At 45.0% G+C, this 16,494-nt stretch overlaps 1 protein-coding gene across 1 annotated transcript in view; it reads right to left on the bottom strand.

The window, feature by feature from the left end:
* Positions 1-9,067, bottom strand: part of mylka (myosin, light chain kinase a) — a 41,123-nt gene extending 32,056 nt beyond the window's left edge. Inside the window, exons 1-9 of the mRNA XM_061054095.1 lie at positions 8,905-9,067; positions 6,938-7,145; positions 5,177-5,222; positions 4,899-5,064; positions 2,470-2,635; positions 2,300-2,321; positions 1,685-1,952; positions 899-975; positions 642-742 (exon numbers count right to left, since the gene is read on the bottom strand). Coding sequence (XP_060910078.1) covers positions 642-742; positions 899-975; positions 1,685-1,952; positions 2,300-2,321; positions 2,470-2,635; positions 4,899-5,064; positions 5,177-5,222; positions 6,938-7,145; positions 8,905-9,063 — 1,213 coding nt within the window. The 5' untranslated portion in view covers positions 9,064-9,067. The remainder of the gene's footprint in view (positions 1-641; positions 743-898; positions 976-1,684; positions 1,953-2,299; positions 2,322-2,469; positions 2,636-4,898; positions 5,065-5,176; positions 5,223-6,937; positions 7,146-8,904) is intronic.
* Positions 9,068-16,494: the final 7,427 nt, after the last annotated feature.

The raw sequence follows: 16,494 nt of genomic DNA, 5'->3' as shown, positions 1-16,494 counted from the left end.
AACCCGTCTCAGGTCTGGCCCGTCTCACTGACTTAAAAGTTTGAAGTTGTTTGAATGACAGAAATCTGATTGGACGAGATCTTAATGAGCGTAACACAGAAGCTCGTATTATAGAAAGAAACAGCGTTTTTATTAGGATCCCTAAAACACAGATTCAAACTGTACACTAGTCTCACAGCCTGTTTGGTGTTTAGCGTTAATGTGTCTGTACACTGAGCTGTGGTTCTGTGTCTCTGCTTGTTGTGGCGCCTGCTCCCGAGCGTGTGTACACACCGTCTCTTTCTGACCCTCCTCCTTGTTCTGACCTGTCGTACATCTTTCCACTTCAGGTACTTTGCCAATACGGACTGCTTCCTTGTTACTGAACCTGCTGCTTCACAGGCCACGCCCCCTGTCACCTGCTGCGTCCAGGTCCCGTTTCCCTGTGTTGACCTTAATGTGTGAGCGTGTGTCGGTGATTCCACACTCTTTAGAATGAAACCCTCTCTGTAACCTCGATGTTTGACTGGGAACGATGTTCACGAGCCAGATTTCACTGTGCTGGTCACTGTAACATAACGAGGACAAGGGCTGCGCCGCGTCTGAGCTCTTTAAACACAAGACACGGCCATCTTTAAACATTATTATTTGACTTTTGTTACCTTGGCAGGTGAATGTGACCTGAGCTCCCTCTGTGGCCTCCTGGTCCAGAGGAACGGCCTCGAACCGCAGGTTGGACCCCGTGGCTGACTTCCTCTCAGCCCTGATAACACAGATAATACTGAGCAGCACTGAACAGAATAAAGAAACAAGTTTACAGAAGAACACACATCTGGATTACTTAAACTTTAAAGGAGCAATATGTAACTCTCTCTTAGCGTACGTAGCATTAGCTTATTGTTAGCTTCGAGTTCTTTACCTCGTGCTGTCTGAGCCGATCACTGACTTCTGGACTGAATCGGTCTGAACTGGAACAGAACCCATAAGGGACTGGACCTGCAGACACAAACACACAAACAGACATTCTAAGCCCTCTTCGGAGCGTTGCTTCAAGCTGCGATATTTACGTCCTGTGACGTTTGTCCTTCAGTCTGAATGTTGCGGAGGCGTAACACGTTATAGACGAGAGACGGGATCAGCTGAGCATTGTATGTGTGTGTGCATGTCTGACTGTGTGTGTGTGTATGTGGAGCCCCCGCTGTGCCGTGCTTCAACAACGGCGTAACACAATGTGAATCCACAGACTGGGACGCCAAAATGATGCCGTCACAGAATCACTATGAATGCACAAAGACGTGATGATGGATGAGCTTAGTTACGTTGCTTGTGTGAAAAAAAAGGAGTCACAGAAGGGCTAAAGATGGAAGGTGAGACGTCGCAGGGACGTAAATATCCCTGCTTGAAAGAGCAGATTGAATATGGATAGAGTTTACCTCAAAGATTTTCAGCATAGGGACTCTTAAAGCCTTTATCCTAAAAGTTTTGTATCCATCCAGGTAGACACATTTTACTCCTCTTTTGCATATTTAAGTCATGTGATCAGAGCATTTCTACTTTCTACAGTCTGTGAGCCTTATCTTTAAAAAGCTTTTGTTAAAGTGTTTTATTAACTCACTGCAGAGTTTTGACACTATCCAGAGAGAGAGAGAGAGAGAGAGAGCAAGAGAGAAAGAGAGTTAATGATAAAGCACAAAATCATATTCACCTGAGCAGGTGCAGTTCTCCTCTCAGCCACAGGAGGGGCCTGCACAGGAGGTTTAACCCTCCCTCCGGGATGAGACGGGGGTCTCTGATGATGTTTCTCTCTGGGTGTGAGCGGCTGTGTCTGAGAGCTGGGAGCATTGGGAGCACTGGGAGCACTAAGAGCACTAGGAGCACTGGGAGAACTGGGAGCACTTGGAGCACTGGGAGGCGCTGTGTCCTCCGTCAGGTCTCTGCTGCCTGACTGTGAGTTCTCAGCCGAGTGAGCCGACCTGCAGGAGGAGACATCACATCAGAGCATTGCTGGATCTGAAACATCTCACATCGTTAGAGTTTAATTTAAGAGTTTTGAGGGGTTTTTGTCCGAGTGGTCAAACATCGAACAGTCAGCATTTAACAGCATTAAACATGAAAGTAGACTGACTTGTAGCTAACAGCTAATCTTGGATAGCTTCCTGCTTTGCAAACATCACAAAGCAAACCAATGTCAGATCAGTGTCGCCTAACTACCGCTGCCTGGCTACCCCGAGCTTCTTTTACCCGTCACATTTTCTGTAGTGGAACAATTCGAGACGTAGTGATCCGTGTAAAGGTGTTTAAGGTGTTTGACTGAACTCACCTGGAGCTGTTTTCAGGAACATCTGGGAAGAGAAACAGGACACAAATGTTCACTCTCTTGCAGCTTGAGCTGCTAAATACATAAGAATTCTCCCTTTTTACAAATATCAGGAAGTTTCAGAGAAAGTGGTTCAGATAAAAAACATTGTGAGCTCTGATTGGTCGACTCACCTTGGACACTGAGCGTGGCAGAAGCAGATGCAGTTCCGGCACTGTTGGTTAGTAAACACGTGTAACTTCCTGCATCCTCTACTCCCACTTCCTGAATCTCCAGAAAGTGAAGGCCAGAGCGCTCATACATACAGACCCGCCCACATGACAGAAGCTCTGCCTCCCCCTGAAATACAGACAGACAGAAATAAGACATACCTGAGTCGACGCTCAGGACAAAGGGAACTAGAATGGGAAATTCCTGAAGAAATTTCAGTGTGAGAGCTGGCAGAGCTGGGAGCAGAAGCAACTACACGATCACAGCTATGGCCTTGGCAGGCATCGCTACCACAGTCTGTTTGGCAGCTTTTTCCACTTCCAAGCAGCAGCTAACATTTTTGAAGTACTTGAGCACCACCTGTAGGTCAACTGTTGGTGACTGTTGTCACCACAGGAACAAGTTTCCGTAATAAATGAGGTAGTCTGGAACTCTTGGGAATCGAACCCATAATCAACAGATTACTTAAGTAGCGGTTTTACCCTCTGGACTACAGAGGAGAGAAGACACCATTAAACAATGCTACACTATCGGGCAGTGACAAAACACTGGAAAAACTTTTGTTTTTAGACCGTAGACTTTAAACACTTTTGTTTTCAAAATGTTGAACATAAACGTAAAAAATATAGAGAAGTGAACTTACAAATTGAATACAACTTGCAGCAAACAAGTTATGAGCCTGGAACATTGTAGCATCACTACAAGTAATAGCATATTTCTCCTCACCAAGCTTTACCATTTCCAGTTTGAACCATGTTTCTAGCACAGAGCGAAGATAACATAAGTGTAAGAGCTGCCAGCTGTCACACTAACTAAGGTGCTCTGGTCTACAGATGATTTCCTGTTTGTGTCAGCAGCCGAGCAGCAGAAAGGAAAACAGTCACTGACGACCCTTCATGCCCCCTTCACCACTTGTTTCAGCTGCTCCCCTCAGGAAGTTGTTTTAGGGTACCCTTAGCTAACAAAGTTTTTTTAATTTTGAATCTGTCTCTGCCCCTTACTCTTTTGTTTCTAAGCCCCGCCCCTAATACCTAGCAACCTCAGCAGCTGCACCTGAACTAGCTAACATACAGTAACTAATGTCACACAACTTTGGCCAGCTTGTTGGAATTAGCGTGCAATGAATCATGGGATATGTTGGGCCATGAAAGATGGTTGGCATGGATTCTTGGTTAGCCTTGAAAATGAGACAGACTTCAACACGCCACTGTGATCTAATAGGTCTTCAAATGCGCCCTCTGAAGGATGCAGGCCTTTAAACGGGACAAAGCCAGAGTCTGTAGTCGACTAGAATCAGATCAGATTTAGTTTCATTTGTTGTTTTACTGGATCTACATTATCTTATCCCGAAAGACCACCTGTAGCCGAGTGTGTGATCTCTGGTCTGGCTCTAGTGGTTTAAGTCGTACAACTGTGAAAGACCTCATTTCAGTTAAAACACTATATCAGTGTCATTTGATGTGAATATGGTGAACCTCATGACTCTACTCTTGGTCCTCTGTTTTTTCTTTATATATTTAACCTCTTGGCTAAATGTTAAACAGTTATTAAATTAGTATATCACACTCTACGCTGATGATATCCAGATTTATGTTCCTGAAAGGCAGATCTTCACACCTGCACTAAAACTGGAGATTACAAAATAAACATTTGTTTCTACTTGATCCAGAGAATTTAAAGGAGGAGTCAGTAGACAACATTCAAACTGGGCCCCTCCTCCTAGGCTCATCGCCCCCTGAAGCCACACCCACTCAATACAGGACGTAGTGTGTATGTTTACTGTATGTACCTACACTGCAAGCTACCGCACGCTAGCACAGGCTAAACGCCGGTGTTTATCAAATGCATGTCCAACAGGAAGCAGACCAACTGCACGTCCACGGGTAAAAGACAACACAAGGTTCACCCTCGTTTTAGAACAAGCTTTATCCGCTTGGTGTTTCTCCTCACTGTGATTATATTTTCTCTTCTTTGTCACTACGTCCACGTCCGTCATCCACTCCTAAACTCATTGGTCTGGAGGAAACACACCAGCTCTGCCCAGAAACATCCCGAGTCAACCAGAACAAACCAGAACAATAAAATCCAGTCAGAGGACAGGGTCTCTGCAGACACAGTCAGCACCACACATGTATGGAGGCCCAGAAGGGACGATGGAGCAGCTTTACTTTAGGAGAAGTCTGTATTTTATTTTGAAGGAACAAGCTGCTGACTTTTCTTTAAGAAAACCTTTGATCATCAAAGTAAAGAAAAATCGCCCAAACAACAAAGCTAAGACGCCTTCGTTGCATCCAGACTTCATATTTTAAAATGTTGCTATCTTATCGAGGGCTACAAGTCTTTAAAACAATCACTGCTGTATCAAAGAGCGACTCAGTGAAGCTCCTCCCACCTTGTACCATGTGACCTGGGGTTGAGGACGACCTGTTGTCTTGGCGGTGAACTTCCCCGTCTGTCCCAGTTTAGCCAGCACTCTGCCCGGTTTGGTGATGAACTTCGGCGGACTCTCGCCCCAAATGCTGGGCCTGTTCGTTATCGATGGGACTGCAGAGCGACACCTGGAATCATGGGAAATTGAGTTTTGCATGAATTTGAATGGCGTTTACTGCCTTGACCACGTCTCTATGATCCATAAAAATGTGACGTTTGGTGGAAAGAAGAGGAGCTCACCCTGTTCTCATCAAGGACGGGAGGCCATTTTTCTTCCCGGAGTTCACTGCAAGGGGAAAAACATGAAAGTGAAGATTGGCTTCTTTAAGGGATTGCTTTCTGTTTGAATGAGCTGAAAATGTTTCAACAGAGATAATCTGCAGTTTAAAACATTAAGGGCTTTATGTGTGAAACATAATAAACACAGAGAGCCACAAATAAAATCAAAAACACTTGAACATCGTGAGACACGATGAGGCTCAAACACAGACAACCGTAAAGATTTCAGATCGAGTTAAAGCTCATCACTTTGCAGTTTGTTGTAGTTCTTGTTCTCACTTCATTATCGACGGTCAAATGTGTGAAAGAGAAAGTCATGAGGACGGATCTGAATAGAAGCCATGAGGGGACATGAAGACTTACATTTCACTTTATAACATTTTCCCATGTTAACGAGTACATTTAGGTTGTTTTTCTCCAGATTTAAACATATTTATGTTGTGACGGGATGACAACGCTGGTTTTCCCAGGATAGCGGGCGAATTTGAGGCCTCAAGAAATCTAGTAATTAAGAAGTTATCACGGGAAAACCAGCTTTGTTATCACAAGATAGGGACAAAAGTTAAAGGTCCAATCAGTGAGATGTGTAGAGAGTGAAATGATAAAGTAACCTTACTATATGATCAGACATTAAGGAAACATACTATGTTGAAGTGCTGGCTTCTCTGACAACAATGCAGCAGCCAGTATGTCCTCCTTCTAACTTTAGATTCTGGTCCTGAATGCTCTGGATTTGTTTGGACCAAAGAAGGTAGGCGGTTTTCAGGCACCCCCACACGGCCGTTTTGGACGCCCCTCGGTTTGCCAGATATGAGACCAGTTATCAGATCAAACCAACAGGTGTGGCAGCGATGGAAGCGGGCAAGAGAACTGGTTCAGATAGAAGTGATTGTACCCGACCTAAAAAGCCTCTGCATGTTTCTAATAAGCTCCACGAGCAGAAACGTGCTCAAACTAGGATCAATATTGGAGATGCTTTTTGAAAAATGGAGAGAGGTTAGAACACAGAAAGGTTTACAGACTGATGCAGAGCTGGCTAAACACTGAAGCTTCAGTGTCCACCACATGACAACCTGTGTGAGCATCGACTCTAGAGAGGAGGGGGGGGGGGGGGGGGGGCAGCTCTCTCTAATGTTCCAATTTGGGCTGTAGTACCCATTTTAACCACTAGGTGTCAGAGTTACATACTGCTCCTTTAATGTTTTTTTAAATGAAGTTGGAGTGTATTAAAGGATCCCTTTCTACTGACGAAATTATCATAGATGAAGGTGTTCTCAGGTTAACAGTTCATTAAAGATGTTTTATGGGACGTTTACACTCACAGCTGTCCAAAGAGATATTAACCATTCAAATACAGGTTAATTACTGAGATGCTGCAGATCAAAGTCTCACGAGGTCAGTGGTGATGTTTAAAGAAGAAGGTATCGATTGACGTGATCTCTTTACAGAAAGACATTTTTATTCTGCAGCTTCTGTTAGTTCACTTCAGTTTTTACAGAGTGTGAAAAAAAACTCCAACTGAGTCTGTGTTTAACCAAACAGGAAGCTCCTGTCGACCTGTTTACGACACCGTAAAACACACCGCAGACACACACGCACGCACACACACACACTCTGAGGTCATATTTGGAAGCTGCAGCATTAAAGGAGAACTGCTGTTAGAACAGAGAGAGTTGGGCTGAGAGAAATCAGTGCTAACAGTTGTTTCTCAGGTATTTGTACCTTCCTGAAGGATCTCCACGGTAACCTCCCGGCTCCCTGCCTGATTGGTTGCCTGACAGGTGTAACGGCCCAGGTCCTCCTCTGTGACTCCACCTACCACCAGGCTGAAGATGCCCCGCCCACCTTGCATCAGGACACAGCGCTCTCCACCAGTCACAGCCCTCCCTTCTCTGTACCATGTGACCTGAGGCTCAGGATGACCACGCACCTGAAAGACATCATCATCACCATCATTACCATCATCATCACCATCAGCTGAGCCAGCAGTGGAGAACAGCGCTGCGTGAGTGTGCATGTCTGACTGTGTGTGTATGTGGCGCTCCTGCTGTGCCTTGCTTCCATGAATTCAGACACCAATATTACAATGCACAAAACTCATCAAACTTTCTGACACTTTCGGTTTGAGCTCCAACTTCAATCAGAATTTTTCCTGTCAGCCCCCTAATAAGTTTTCCGCATGAAGTTGAGGTGAGGGGCTGCACGGTGGAGCAGTGGTTAGCGAGGAGGTTCCTGGTTCGAATCCCCGTCTGACAGGAGCCTCTCTGTGTGGCGTTTGCATGTTCTACCCGTGCATGTGTGGGTTCTCTCCGGGTACTCCGGCTTCCTCCCACAGTCCAAAGACATGCTCGTTAGGTTAACTGGAGACTCTAAATTGTCTGTAGGTGTGAATGTGAGTGTGGCTGGTTGTCTGTCTTTATACGTCAGCCCTGTGATTGGCTGCTGACAGTCCAGGGTGTAACCCATTGAGAGCTGGGATCTACGACCTACGACCCCAGAACGGGTAATGAGGCATAGATAACGGATGGATGGATAGAAGTTGAGGTGAGGTGAGAACGCAGCAGGAAATATTCAGGAAAAGTCTCCTTGAGTGAGCAGGGGGCAACCTGCACGCCACTGGGGAGCGGCCGGCTTGATCTCCGTCCACGAACCTGCTGCATTCTGTTTTTTATTCTCTAGTATGTTCTTCTAATGACAGATATTCATCAGAAAGTGTGAACAAGGCTGAGGTGTCCGACTCTGTTGCTTTGTCCGCCTGTGAATGAAAAAGTATTTTCTATCTCTGTACTTCAGAGCAGCTGTGATACAGGATTCTGTTCTCAGTTTGTGGATGTGTCTCTCGTCTTTATGAGAGAGAAGTTTAGAGGAGACAAAGTAGGTGACAAACAGCCTGCAAGTGACAATTCTATATAAAAGTGTTTGAGAAACTTTAACTCTGATATGAAACACTCGTTTGTAAAGTAAACGAGGAAATGTAAAGATGTTGACACAGAAGAATCATGTGAAAGTGTCTGTGTGTGTGTGTGTGTGTGTGTGTGTGTGTGTGTGTGTGTGTGTGTGTGTGTGCGTGTGCAGCATGTGGCCTGCAGATGTATCAGATCTCCCATGAGGTCTTGCAGCTCCATCAATCTTCATGTTTTTCCCCACAGAGCTGTTCCGAAGTGTTCTGATGGTGCGTTCAGGTGCTGTGGGATTATAGACACACGGCAACAGGAGGAGCCTGAGGCTTAAACTGTGTTGCCTTCAGGTCACACCTGTCATGACGTCAGAGAACGAGGAATATTTTCTCTCTGACTGTTTAAAGTGTCGAGAAGCTGAGAGCAGAAACGGCCTCAGATTCTCTTTTAGTCAACCGCTTCACATCAGGACGCTGCCGGTCATAAGACCGATGGTAATCCTTTTTTTTCTCACATCCTCCTCCCTCGTCTCGTCTCCTCTCTTGTTTCCTTGTCTCATCCCTTACCTGATTTCAATCCTCCCTTGTCTCATCTCCTCTTTCCGTCCTGCAGGTCTGACTCCACCTGAATGTACCTGTCCTCTTTAGTATGTACTCTGTCTCGTTTCCTTGCCTCCTGTGGGACTTTCCCCCGCCGATCACATGACTGCTCCTCAGAGGATGAACCTTTAATTCCTCCTCACCTTCTTTCGGTTGTGTTTCTTTGTGTTCGGAGGAGCAGAGCGTGTCTTACCTTCCCCTCCAGTCGGGCGTCTCCCCCCAGGGCCACCCGGGCGTTTCGGGGAGGGAGGATGAAGGCTGGAGGTTCGTTGCTACGGGAACTGAAACCTGGTGACAGGCCTGTAACCTTGGAGACAGGGGTGGAGGCTGCAGACAACCGGACGTTACTCATCCTGCTGTCAGAGAGAAACAAACAAACATTAAAGTTGGGAGAATATCGTTTCATTAACTCTACCAGAGCTGAAGTTCAGATGTCAACCTTTGAGTGTGTGAGATGAAGGATGAAGACATCAAACACATGAAGATCAAAACATCATGTGTGTGTGATCAGCAGTGAGCATGCCGTCATGAGACCCGCTCCACATGACGCCGTGTTCACTGACATGTTTGCCCTTATAAGGAAACTTGAATGAATTCTGCTTCCATTTTTTCTTTATTACTAGGGTTAGGAAAATCTACGTTTATGTCAATCATGATTCATTTCGCTGTGAGCCTCAGGTCAGTCCGTTTGAATGCAGCTCCTGTTTCCTTAAAGAAACCTCTCCACGCTGGGGGAGCGAGCACAGCAGGCCCATTAACAGGAGCTACAGCACCCACTAGTGGTCGGAGGCTGCATTACAGCTTAGACACAACACTGAACTGAAGAGTTAATCATTATTTTAACCGTTGACTGGTGACGACATTGAATCGTTTAGTCAGCTAATCGCTCGCATTTCTAACAGACACAGGGAACAGGAACAGGAACAGGTCAGACATTTCAGACAGCTCCTGGTCACTGAGCATGCTCAGTGTGATCTCAGTTATCTGAGCCTGTCAGACTGTTTGAGCTCATGTCGTGTCGGCTGGATGTTTGTTGGATGAGCCAACAGTTTAATCTGAGTGAAACAAGCAGCGGGTGTTTGCAGAACAAACAGAAACAGAGTGTGTTAGTTTTCCTGCTGTCACACTGAAAATATGCTGCTCACGCACACGCAGACACACACAGAGAAACACACACACACACACACACATACACACACCCCACAGCTACCTTACATGGTTCTAAACTTGCTATAACTCTTTATTTTTCAGACCACTTTTATCTTAAAGTCGACCTCTGCCTCGTATCCATATTATCGTTGGAGCTGTGATGTCTGCCGCGTGTTACTGTTGCTCTGTCATTATCTGATTTCTTATTATTATTATTTTTTAAACAAACATGTTCATTTGGTTCTATTCCATCACTATGAGTCCTGTTGTTTAAGTTAAAAAGGATCCTTTAAGTTTGTGACTCCCAAGAAAAACCTGCTCTTGGCGCTTATGGTAACACCGCTTTGACAAACAGCTAGCTAACAAACACCTGTGGGGGTAAACATTGATGTCTCAGATTATTAGCATTAACTTAAAAAGGAAGGATCACAGACCTGTTTACATCATAGACTGTAAATATTACTGGATGAACATGGAGTGACGTCCCCCTTCTGTTCCTGCAGGGGGCACTGGATTTCCATCGATGGCGGTCTCCATGCTGGAAATGCTGTCTCAGTCTAACTTTCAATCAACCTAACGACAGGCTGAGAGCTGGAGCTGAGGCGGGTTTTAAGCCTCCTGACAAAACGTTACACCGCGCCCGCCTGTCAATCAGGTCAGCTACACGTCTTATTGTGAATAACTCTTATCCTTCATCAAATCAAAACGGATGAGTCATCAAAACATTCAGCCCCCGTACAGTGTGTGTCGAGACATGAGCTAATCAGAACTATTTGGTTTTTTGAACCAGGCTGTAAACATGTTAATCTCTGCTGTAAAAACAGGCTTTTTAGAATGGGTGTGTATGTGACTTCCTGTGCTTCTACAGCCAGCCTCTAGTGGACACTCGAGGAACTGCAGGATTTTACACTTCAGAATCGGCTTCATTTTTTCAACATCAGAGGTTAACTGAACCGTCGATACGAGGCAGGATGGATCCATGCCTTCATGATGTGTACGGAAAACAAGACTCCTTACACCAGACAACGTTTCCTGTTCTCGGCTGCTGTAGACCTTCACCTGTCCATGGGTCAACGTGTTGTTTGTTCAGAGATGCTCTTCTGCAGACCCTCGGGGTGTTACTGTTGTCATCCCTCCGTTCTCCTCTGACCTTATGCCATCTACAAGGCCCAGAGAACTGTCGCTCTCTGCATATTCTCTCTTTATCAGACCAACTTCTGTAAACCTTTCAGATGACCTCTCAGACCAGCCCGTCCAAGCCACATTTAAAGTCACTTAAATCCCCTTCATTCTATACTCTCTCGCTTTGAACTTCAGCTGATCGTTCTTCACTATGTCTACATGCCTTAATGCATCGCTTACTGCCACGTGATTGGCTGTTCGGTTATTTGTGCTGTTTAACAGATGTACCTAATAAATAGACTTCAAAAGTCTCATTTGTGATCTGTTCTTTGACGACGTGTGAACAGAAAGTTTGTCTGTTTGAACAAAGAGAGAGAGAGAGAGAGAGAGATAGAGGTGAGCTGATAGAAGATCAATGAGACAAACAGACAACGGATGACCTTCACACACACACACACACACACAGAAAAACAGTCAGAGCTGAATGTTTCCACTCAGCAGTTCGTTTGTTGTTACGCAGAGCCAACACACACACACACACACACACACACACACACACACACACACACACACACACACACACACACACACACACACACACACACACACACACACACACACACACACACACACACACACACACACTGTTAGCACAGAGCCAGCAGTCAGCATGAGAGAGAGAGTGATGTGAGTGCAGCTCGCTCGCCCGTCTGTACTTGTCATTAACACATGAAGAGGAGAAACTTTGTTTTTTCTGTCAGCAGACAAGAAAGAGATAAATTGAATAAAGCAGATTAATCATTCTTTTTCACAACATTTCGTACGAATGTTTGTAATATAGGTCACCTGAGTCACCTGAAACCAAATCACAGTGTGCCCTTCACAGAGCTGGCCCTAACCATTTTGGTGCCCTAGGCAAGATTTCAGCGGTTTCCCCTTATATTTGACCACTAATCACAATATTCATACACTTAAAGTAAACTGGCCTACAGCTTTATATTTAACAGAATTTATTTATTTAGAAAAAAAATACTTAAAAACAAACATGAATAAAATGGTAATAACTCTAATATTTCTTATAAATAAACACAAAATAAAATAAATACAAATAACTAGTGTAACAGAACAAACAGTGCAGGGAGCAGAAGTGGTCACAGACGGGACAGCAGGGGATGGATTTAAATGTTTTATGATTGCATCTGGAGAGAGATGAGCATTTGTTAAACAATCTGCAATTTATAATATAGTGTGAACACAAAATATAATTTCCTGTTCAGAGCAGTACAGAAACCTCATACAGCATTGTTTTTCAGGTGAGCCCAAACATTTTCCTTACAACCAGACCTACAGCATGCACAAATATCTATTCAGTGTGGACTTCTAGCACAAAATGCATTCATGCTCTTAGACATCAATACTCTAAAGGCAAGAGCTTAAAACTATTAATGACAACAGGAGGTGGAAAATAAACATTTGAATCGACGATGGTGAAAGCTAACTAAGTACAGAAATGTAAATAAATATAAAAGTAGGTTTTGTGTCCCAAACAAAGTAGCCTACTTCACAAAAGAAGAAGTGTATTACTTACATTGGTTATTTTCTTAACATGAATAATCTTAACCTAATAAAAGTACAGTGGAAATAACTGATGTTAACTCGAGCTAGGAAACACTGACGTAACTATCATCCATCCATAACAAGGTAGCTTAACTACAACAGATAAATCATTGATCTGTGCAGCACGTTACCTCTGTGTCTTTTTCACATTTTTCCTCCTCTTCTTCTTTTTCGTCCCTGGTGCTGCCGAGGGCTTTGCTGTTGTTTTTTACCTTACGGTCATTTATAAACGTGATATTAATCCGTACAGTCAGTGTCACTCACTTCTAATAAGTCACCTGCCCTCCTCCTCCACAACGAGCAGGTAACGAGCAGCTTTGTTGTGATGAGCCGGGTCAACCAGGAGACAAGAAAATAGAGCCTTTTTAAATGTGATAGTTGTGTTTTCATGGCTTCTTTTGGATCATTGCTAAATAAAAGCATGAAAATGATATTAAATAATATTTAGTGATATTTAAACACATTTTTCCATGTTTCCTTCTATTTCTTCTTCTTATCTTCAACTTTTCTGCCTCACTCAATTGGGGCGCCAGGGCGGCAGAAAAGACTGTCTAGTGCTGGCGCCCCTAGCATTTGCCTATACTGCCTATGCCACGGGCCGGCCCTGGCCCTTCATGACCATTACATGAGCAACAGAGTCGGTCAGTTAGTGTGATACAACCTTGGACCTGTTAGCTTAGCATCAGTCTGTTAGCAAGGTTTCTGGACATAGGAACTGTTAGCTTAGCATCAGTCTGTAAGCATTATACAACCTGGGACAGGCTCAGTATGAAAGATGACCCAGGTTGTCCCGACCCCCTTTGGGAACCACTGGTATAGAGGACTCTGCTGCTTCGTACGCCACTTCCATGTCGTTCATTTTACGTCCCGTCTTACCTCAGGAGACCCCCCCCCCCCCCCCCCCGTCTGACAGGGATAGTCTCCTGCTGTGAGGTGCATGTGTGAACAACCAGATCAGGAGAATATCCGGAGCAGTCCTCCTGAAGTTATCGAGATATTTTCAGGAGTGCAAATGTGAAAACGGCTTTAGATACTAGAAGAGAAACCCCACATCATCTACACACAAGTAGCCTATCAAATTAAAAATTTGCTGTAGATCTAAGTGTATAGATTTATATGTTGTGTCCAGATAAAAAGGTCAATGGTAAATGGAGTCTCAGAAAAGCTCCCAGCATGCAGCAGAGTTCACGCTCAGGTTTTTAATCGGAGGAGATTCCTTCATGTCAGTCGAGCGTTTCACAAACATCCTGAAACACTGCAACTGTTTCCCACATCAGAGACACCCGGAAAGATTCAGAGAACCACAGAGACAGTCAGAAACATTCAGAGAAACACAGATACAGTTAGAAAAATTCAGAAACATCCTGAAACACTTCGACTGTTTCCCACATCAGAACGATCAGAATGATTTGGAAACAGTCAGAAACCTTCAGCCACAAGACGTTTAGTGATCCTGAATTTCTCGATCAGGAGAAAAACTGAAGAAACTTTTACAGAAACATGTGAAGACGACTCAAAGAGACTTTCATCTTCTCACCATACATCAACAAGTTTAAGGTTATTATTTCATCCTGTTGTAGAACATCTAGAATGATGTGAATCTACATCTGAATGTGACGTACAGCACGGTGTAATGATTCAGTTTAAGCTGTTTGTTCAGGTTCAGGGTCGATTTTTAACCATTCAGTGATCTCAGAGTCAAACACTCACACAGCTCTGATTAATACAAAGAGAGCGAGGGAGCGAGGAACAACAGGCAGTAGAAGAGCCACAGGTCGGACTCAAACCCGGGCTGCACACAGGGCGCGCTCACTGACCACTGAGATAGCAGTTCAAGTGATTCAATTGAACATGTCTCTGCAGTTCATGTTTTGAATGAATGAGAATGAAAGAAGCGAAATGTTAACGGATTAAATCTCAAAGTAGATGAAAAGTTTGTGTTGTAATTAGTCAGTGTGAGAAACATCACAAACATCAACACAGCAAATAAAGAAACAAACAAACAAACAAACAGCCTCTGCTTTCTAATGAAGAACACAAACTAAAGAAAACAGAATCAACTCCTCTGAAGGAAAATGTGAAGAGAATTATCGTCTAACACAAACTTCTGTTCATGCACGCACGGCCACGCACAGTCACGCACGTTTGTTTTGTTTGAGAGGCGGGTGAACCAGCGCGAGCCGCATGTGAAGCTCAGACCCCGCCCACCTGAGAGAGGGCGGGGGGGTGGGTTGCGTTTGTTTTTAAAAACTTTACGAAACTTTTTAAAACTTTACGAAGTTTCACAGTTTGATTAAAGAGTTTGTAACGTCTGTGAGGCTGCGCGGAATACACACCGACCTACAGACGAGTTAAAGCTTCATGTTATAAATAAAGATAAATGAAGTGAAACACTCACCGGCTCTCTTCTGCTCTCCGGAGCTCCAGAGTCTAACTGAGGAGGTTTTGTGCAGCACAGCAGAAACGTTTTCTTCACCTGAATAATCAGCACATTCATCACCGGGAGGAAATGCCTCCTCCTCCTGTAGCTCCTCCTGCAGCTGCTGTTTCTCCTCCTCTCGTTTTCTCCTCCTCTCTTCTCTCCTCCTCTCGTTTTCTCCTCCTCTCTTCTCTCCTCCTCTTGCTCCTGCAGATTTATCGTCTCCTCCTCCTCTTAGTTTTGTTCACAGCTCTCTCTTTCTCCAGCTGCTGTTTCTGTGAACTCTGTCAGTCTGTGTGAAAACAGTAGCTGCTGCAGGAGGAGGAAGAGGAGGAGGCAGGGGCGGTCTGACTGATTGTAGGGTCCCTTGAGTAAACCCCCCCCCCCCCCCGGTGTGTGTTGTAGTTTAATGAACATGGAGTAGTTATGGATGTGTGAGTGAGTCGTTCACCTCGCTGTGAAACAATCAACAGACCATCTGAGGTTCCAGTTCAGGCTGCCCTCGGTTCAAACCGCCAGCTTCATAATCCAAGACTGTAAAGTTGCTGTAATGCTGTTGGACCTTCTGCGTCCACACATGCAGCTCACCCTGAAAACCTTTCAGGACAGGAGGACGAGGACGAGGAGGAGGAAGAGGAGGAGGAGGAAGAGGAGGAGAAGAAGAGGAAGGAGGAGGAGGAGGAGGAAGAGGAGGAGAAGAAGAGGAAGAGGAAGGAGGAGAAGAAGAGGAGGAGGAAGAGGAGGAGAAGAAGAAGAAGAGGAAGGAGGAGGAAGAGGAGGAGGAGGAAGAGGAGGAGGAGGAAGAGGAGAAGAGGAAGAGGAGGAGGAGGAAGAGGAGAAGAAGAGGAAGAGGAGGAGGAGGAGGAAGAGGAGGAGAAGAAGAGGAAGAGGAGGAGGAGGAAGAGGAGGAGGAAGAGGAGGAGGATGAAGAGGAGGAGAAGAAGAGGAAGAGGAAGGAGGAGGAAGAGGAGGAGGAGGAGGAGGAAGAGGAAGGAGGAGGAAGAGGAGGAGGAGGAGGAGGATGAAGAGGAGAAGGCAGAGATAGGAGGAGGAGGAGGAGGAGAAGAGGAAGGAGGAGGAAGAGGAGGAGGAGGAAGAGGAGGAGAAGAAGAGGAAGGAGGAGGAGGAGGAGAAGAGGAAGAGGAAGGAGGAGGAAGAGGAAGAGGAGGAGAAGAGGAGGAGGAGGAAGAGGAGGAGAAGAAGAGGAAGGAGGAGGAGGAGGAGGAAGAGGAGGAGAAGAAGAGGAAGAGGAAGGAGGAGGAAGAGGAGGAGGAGGAAGAGGAGGAGAAGAAGAGGAAGAGGAGGAGGAAGAGGAGAAGGAGGAGGAGAAGGCAGAGGATGATCAAGAAGAGGAGGAGGAAGAGGAGGAGGAGGAAGAGGAGGAGTAGTCTTGTCAGTTTGTTCTTTTAAACACCAACATTTTTCTTTAGTTATTAAAACACATCAACAGAAAATTTGAGAAGCAGACAAATACAG

Source organism: Labrus mixtus, chromosome 13 (assembly GCF_963584025.1).
Source record: "Labrus mixtus chromosome 13, fLabMix1.1, whole genome shotgun sequence".
Lineage (NCBI taxonomy): Eukaryota > Metazoa > Chordata > Actinopteri > Labriformes > Labridae > Labrus > Labrus mixtus.
This window is presented reverse-complemented; position numbering and strand designations above follow the sequence as displayed.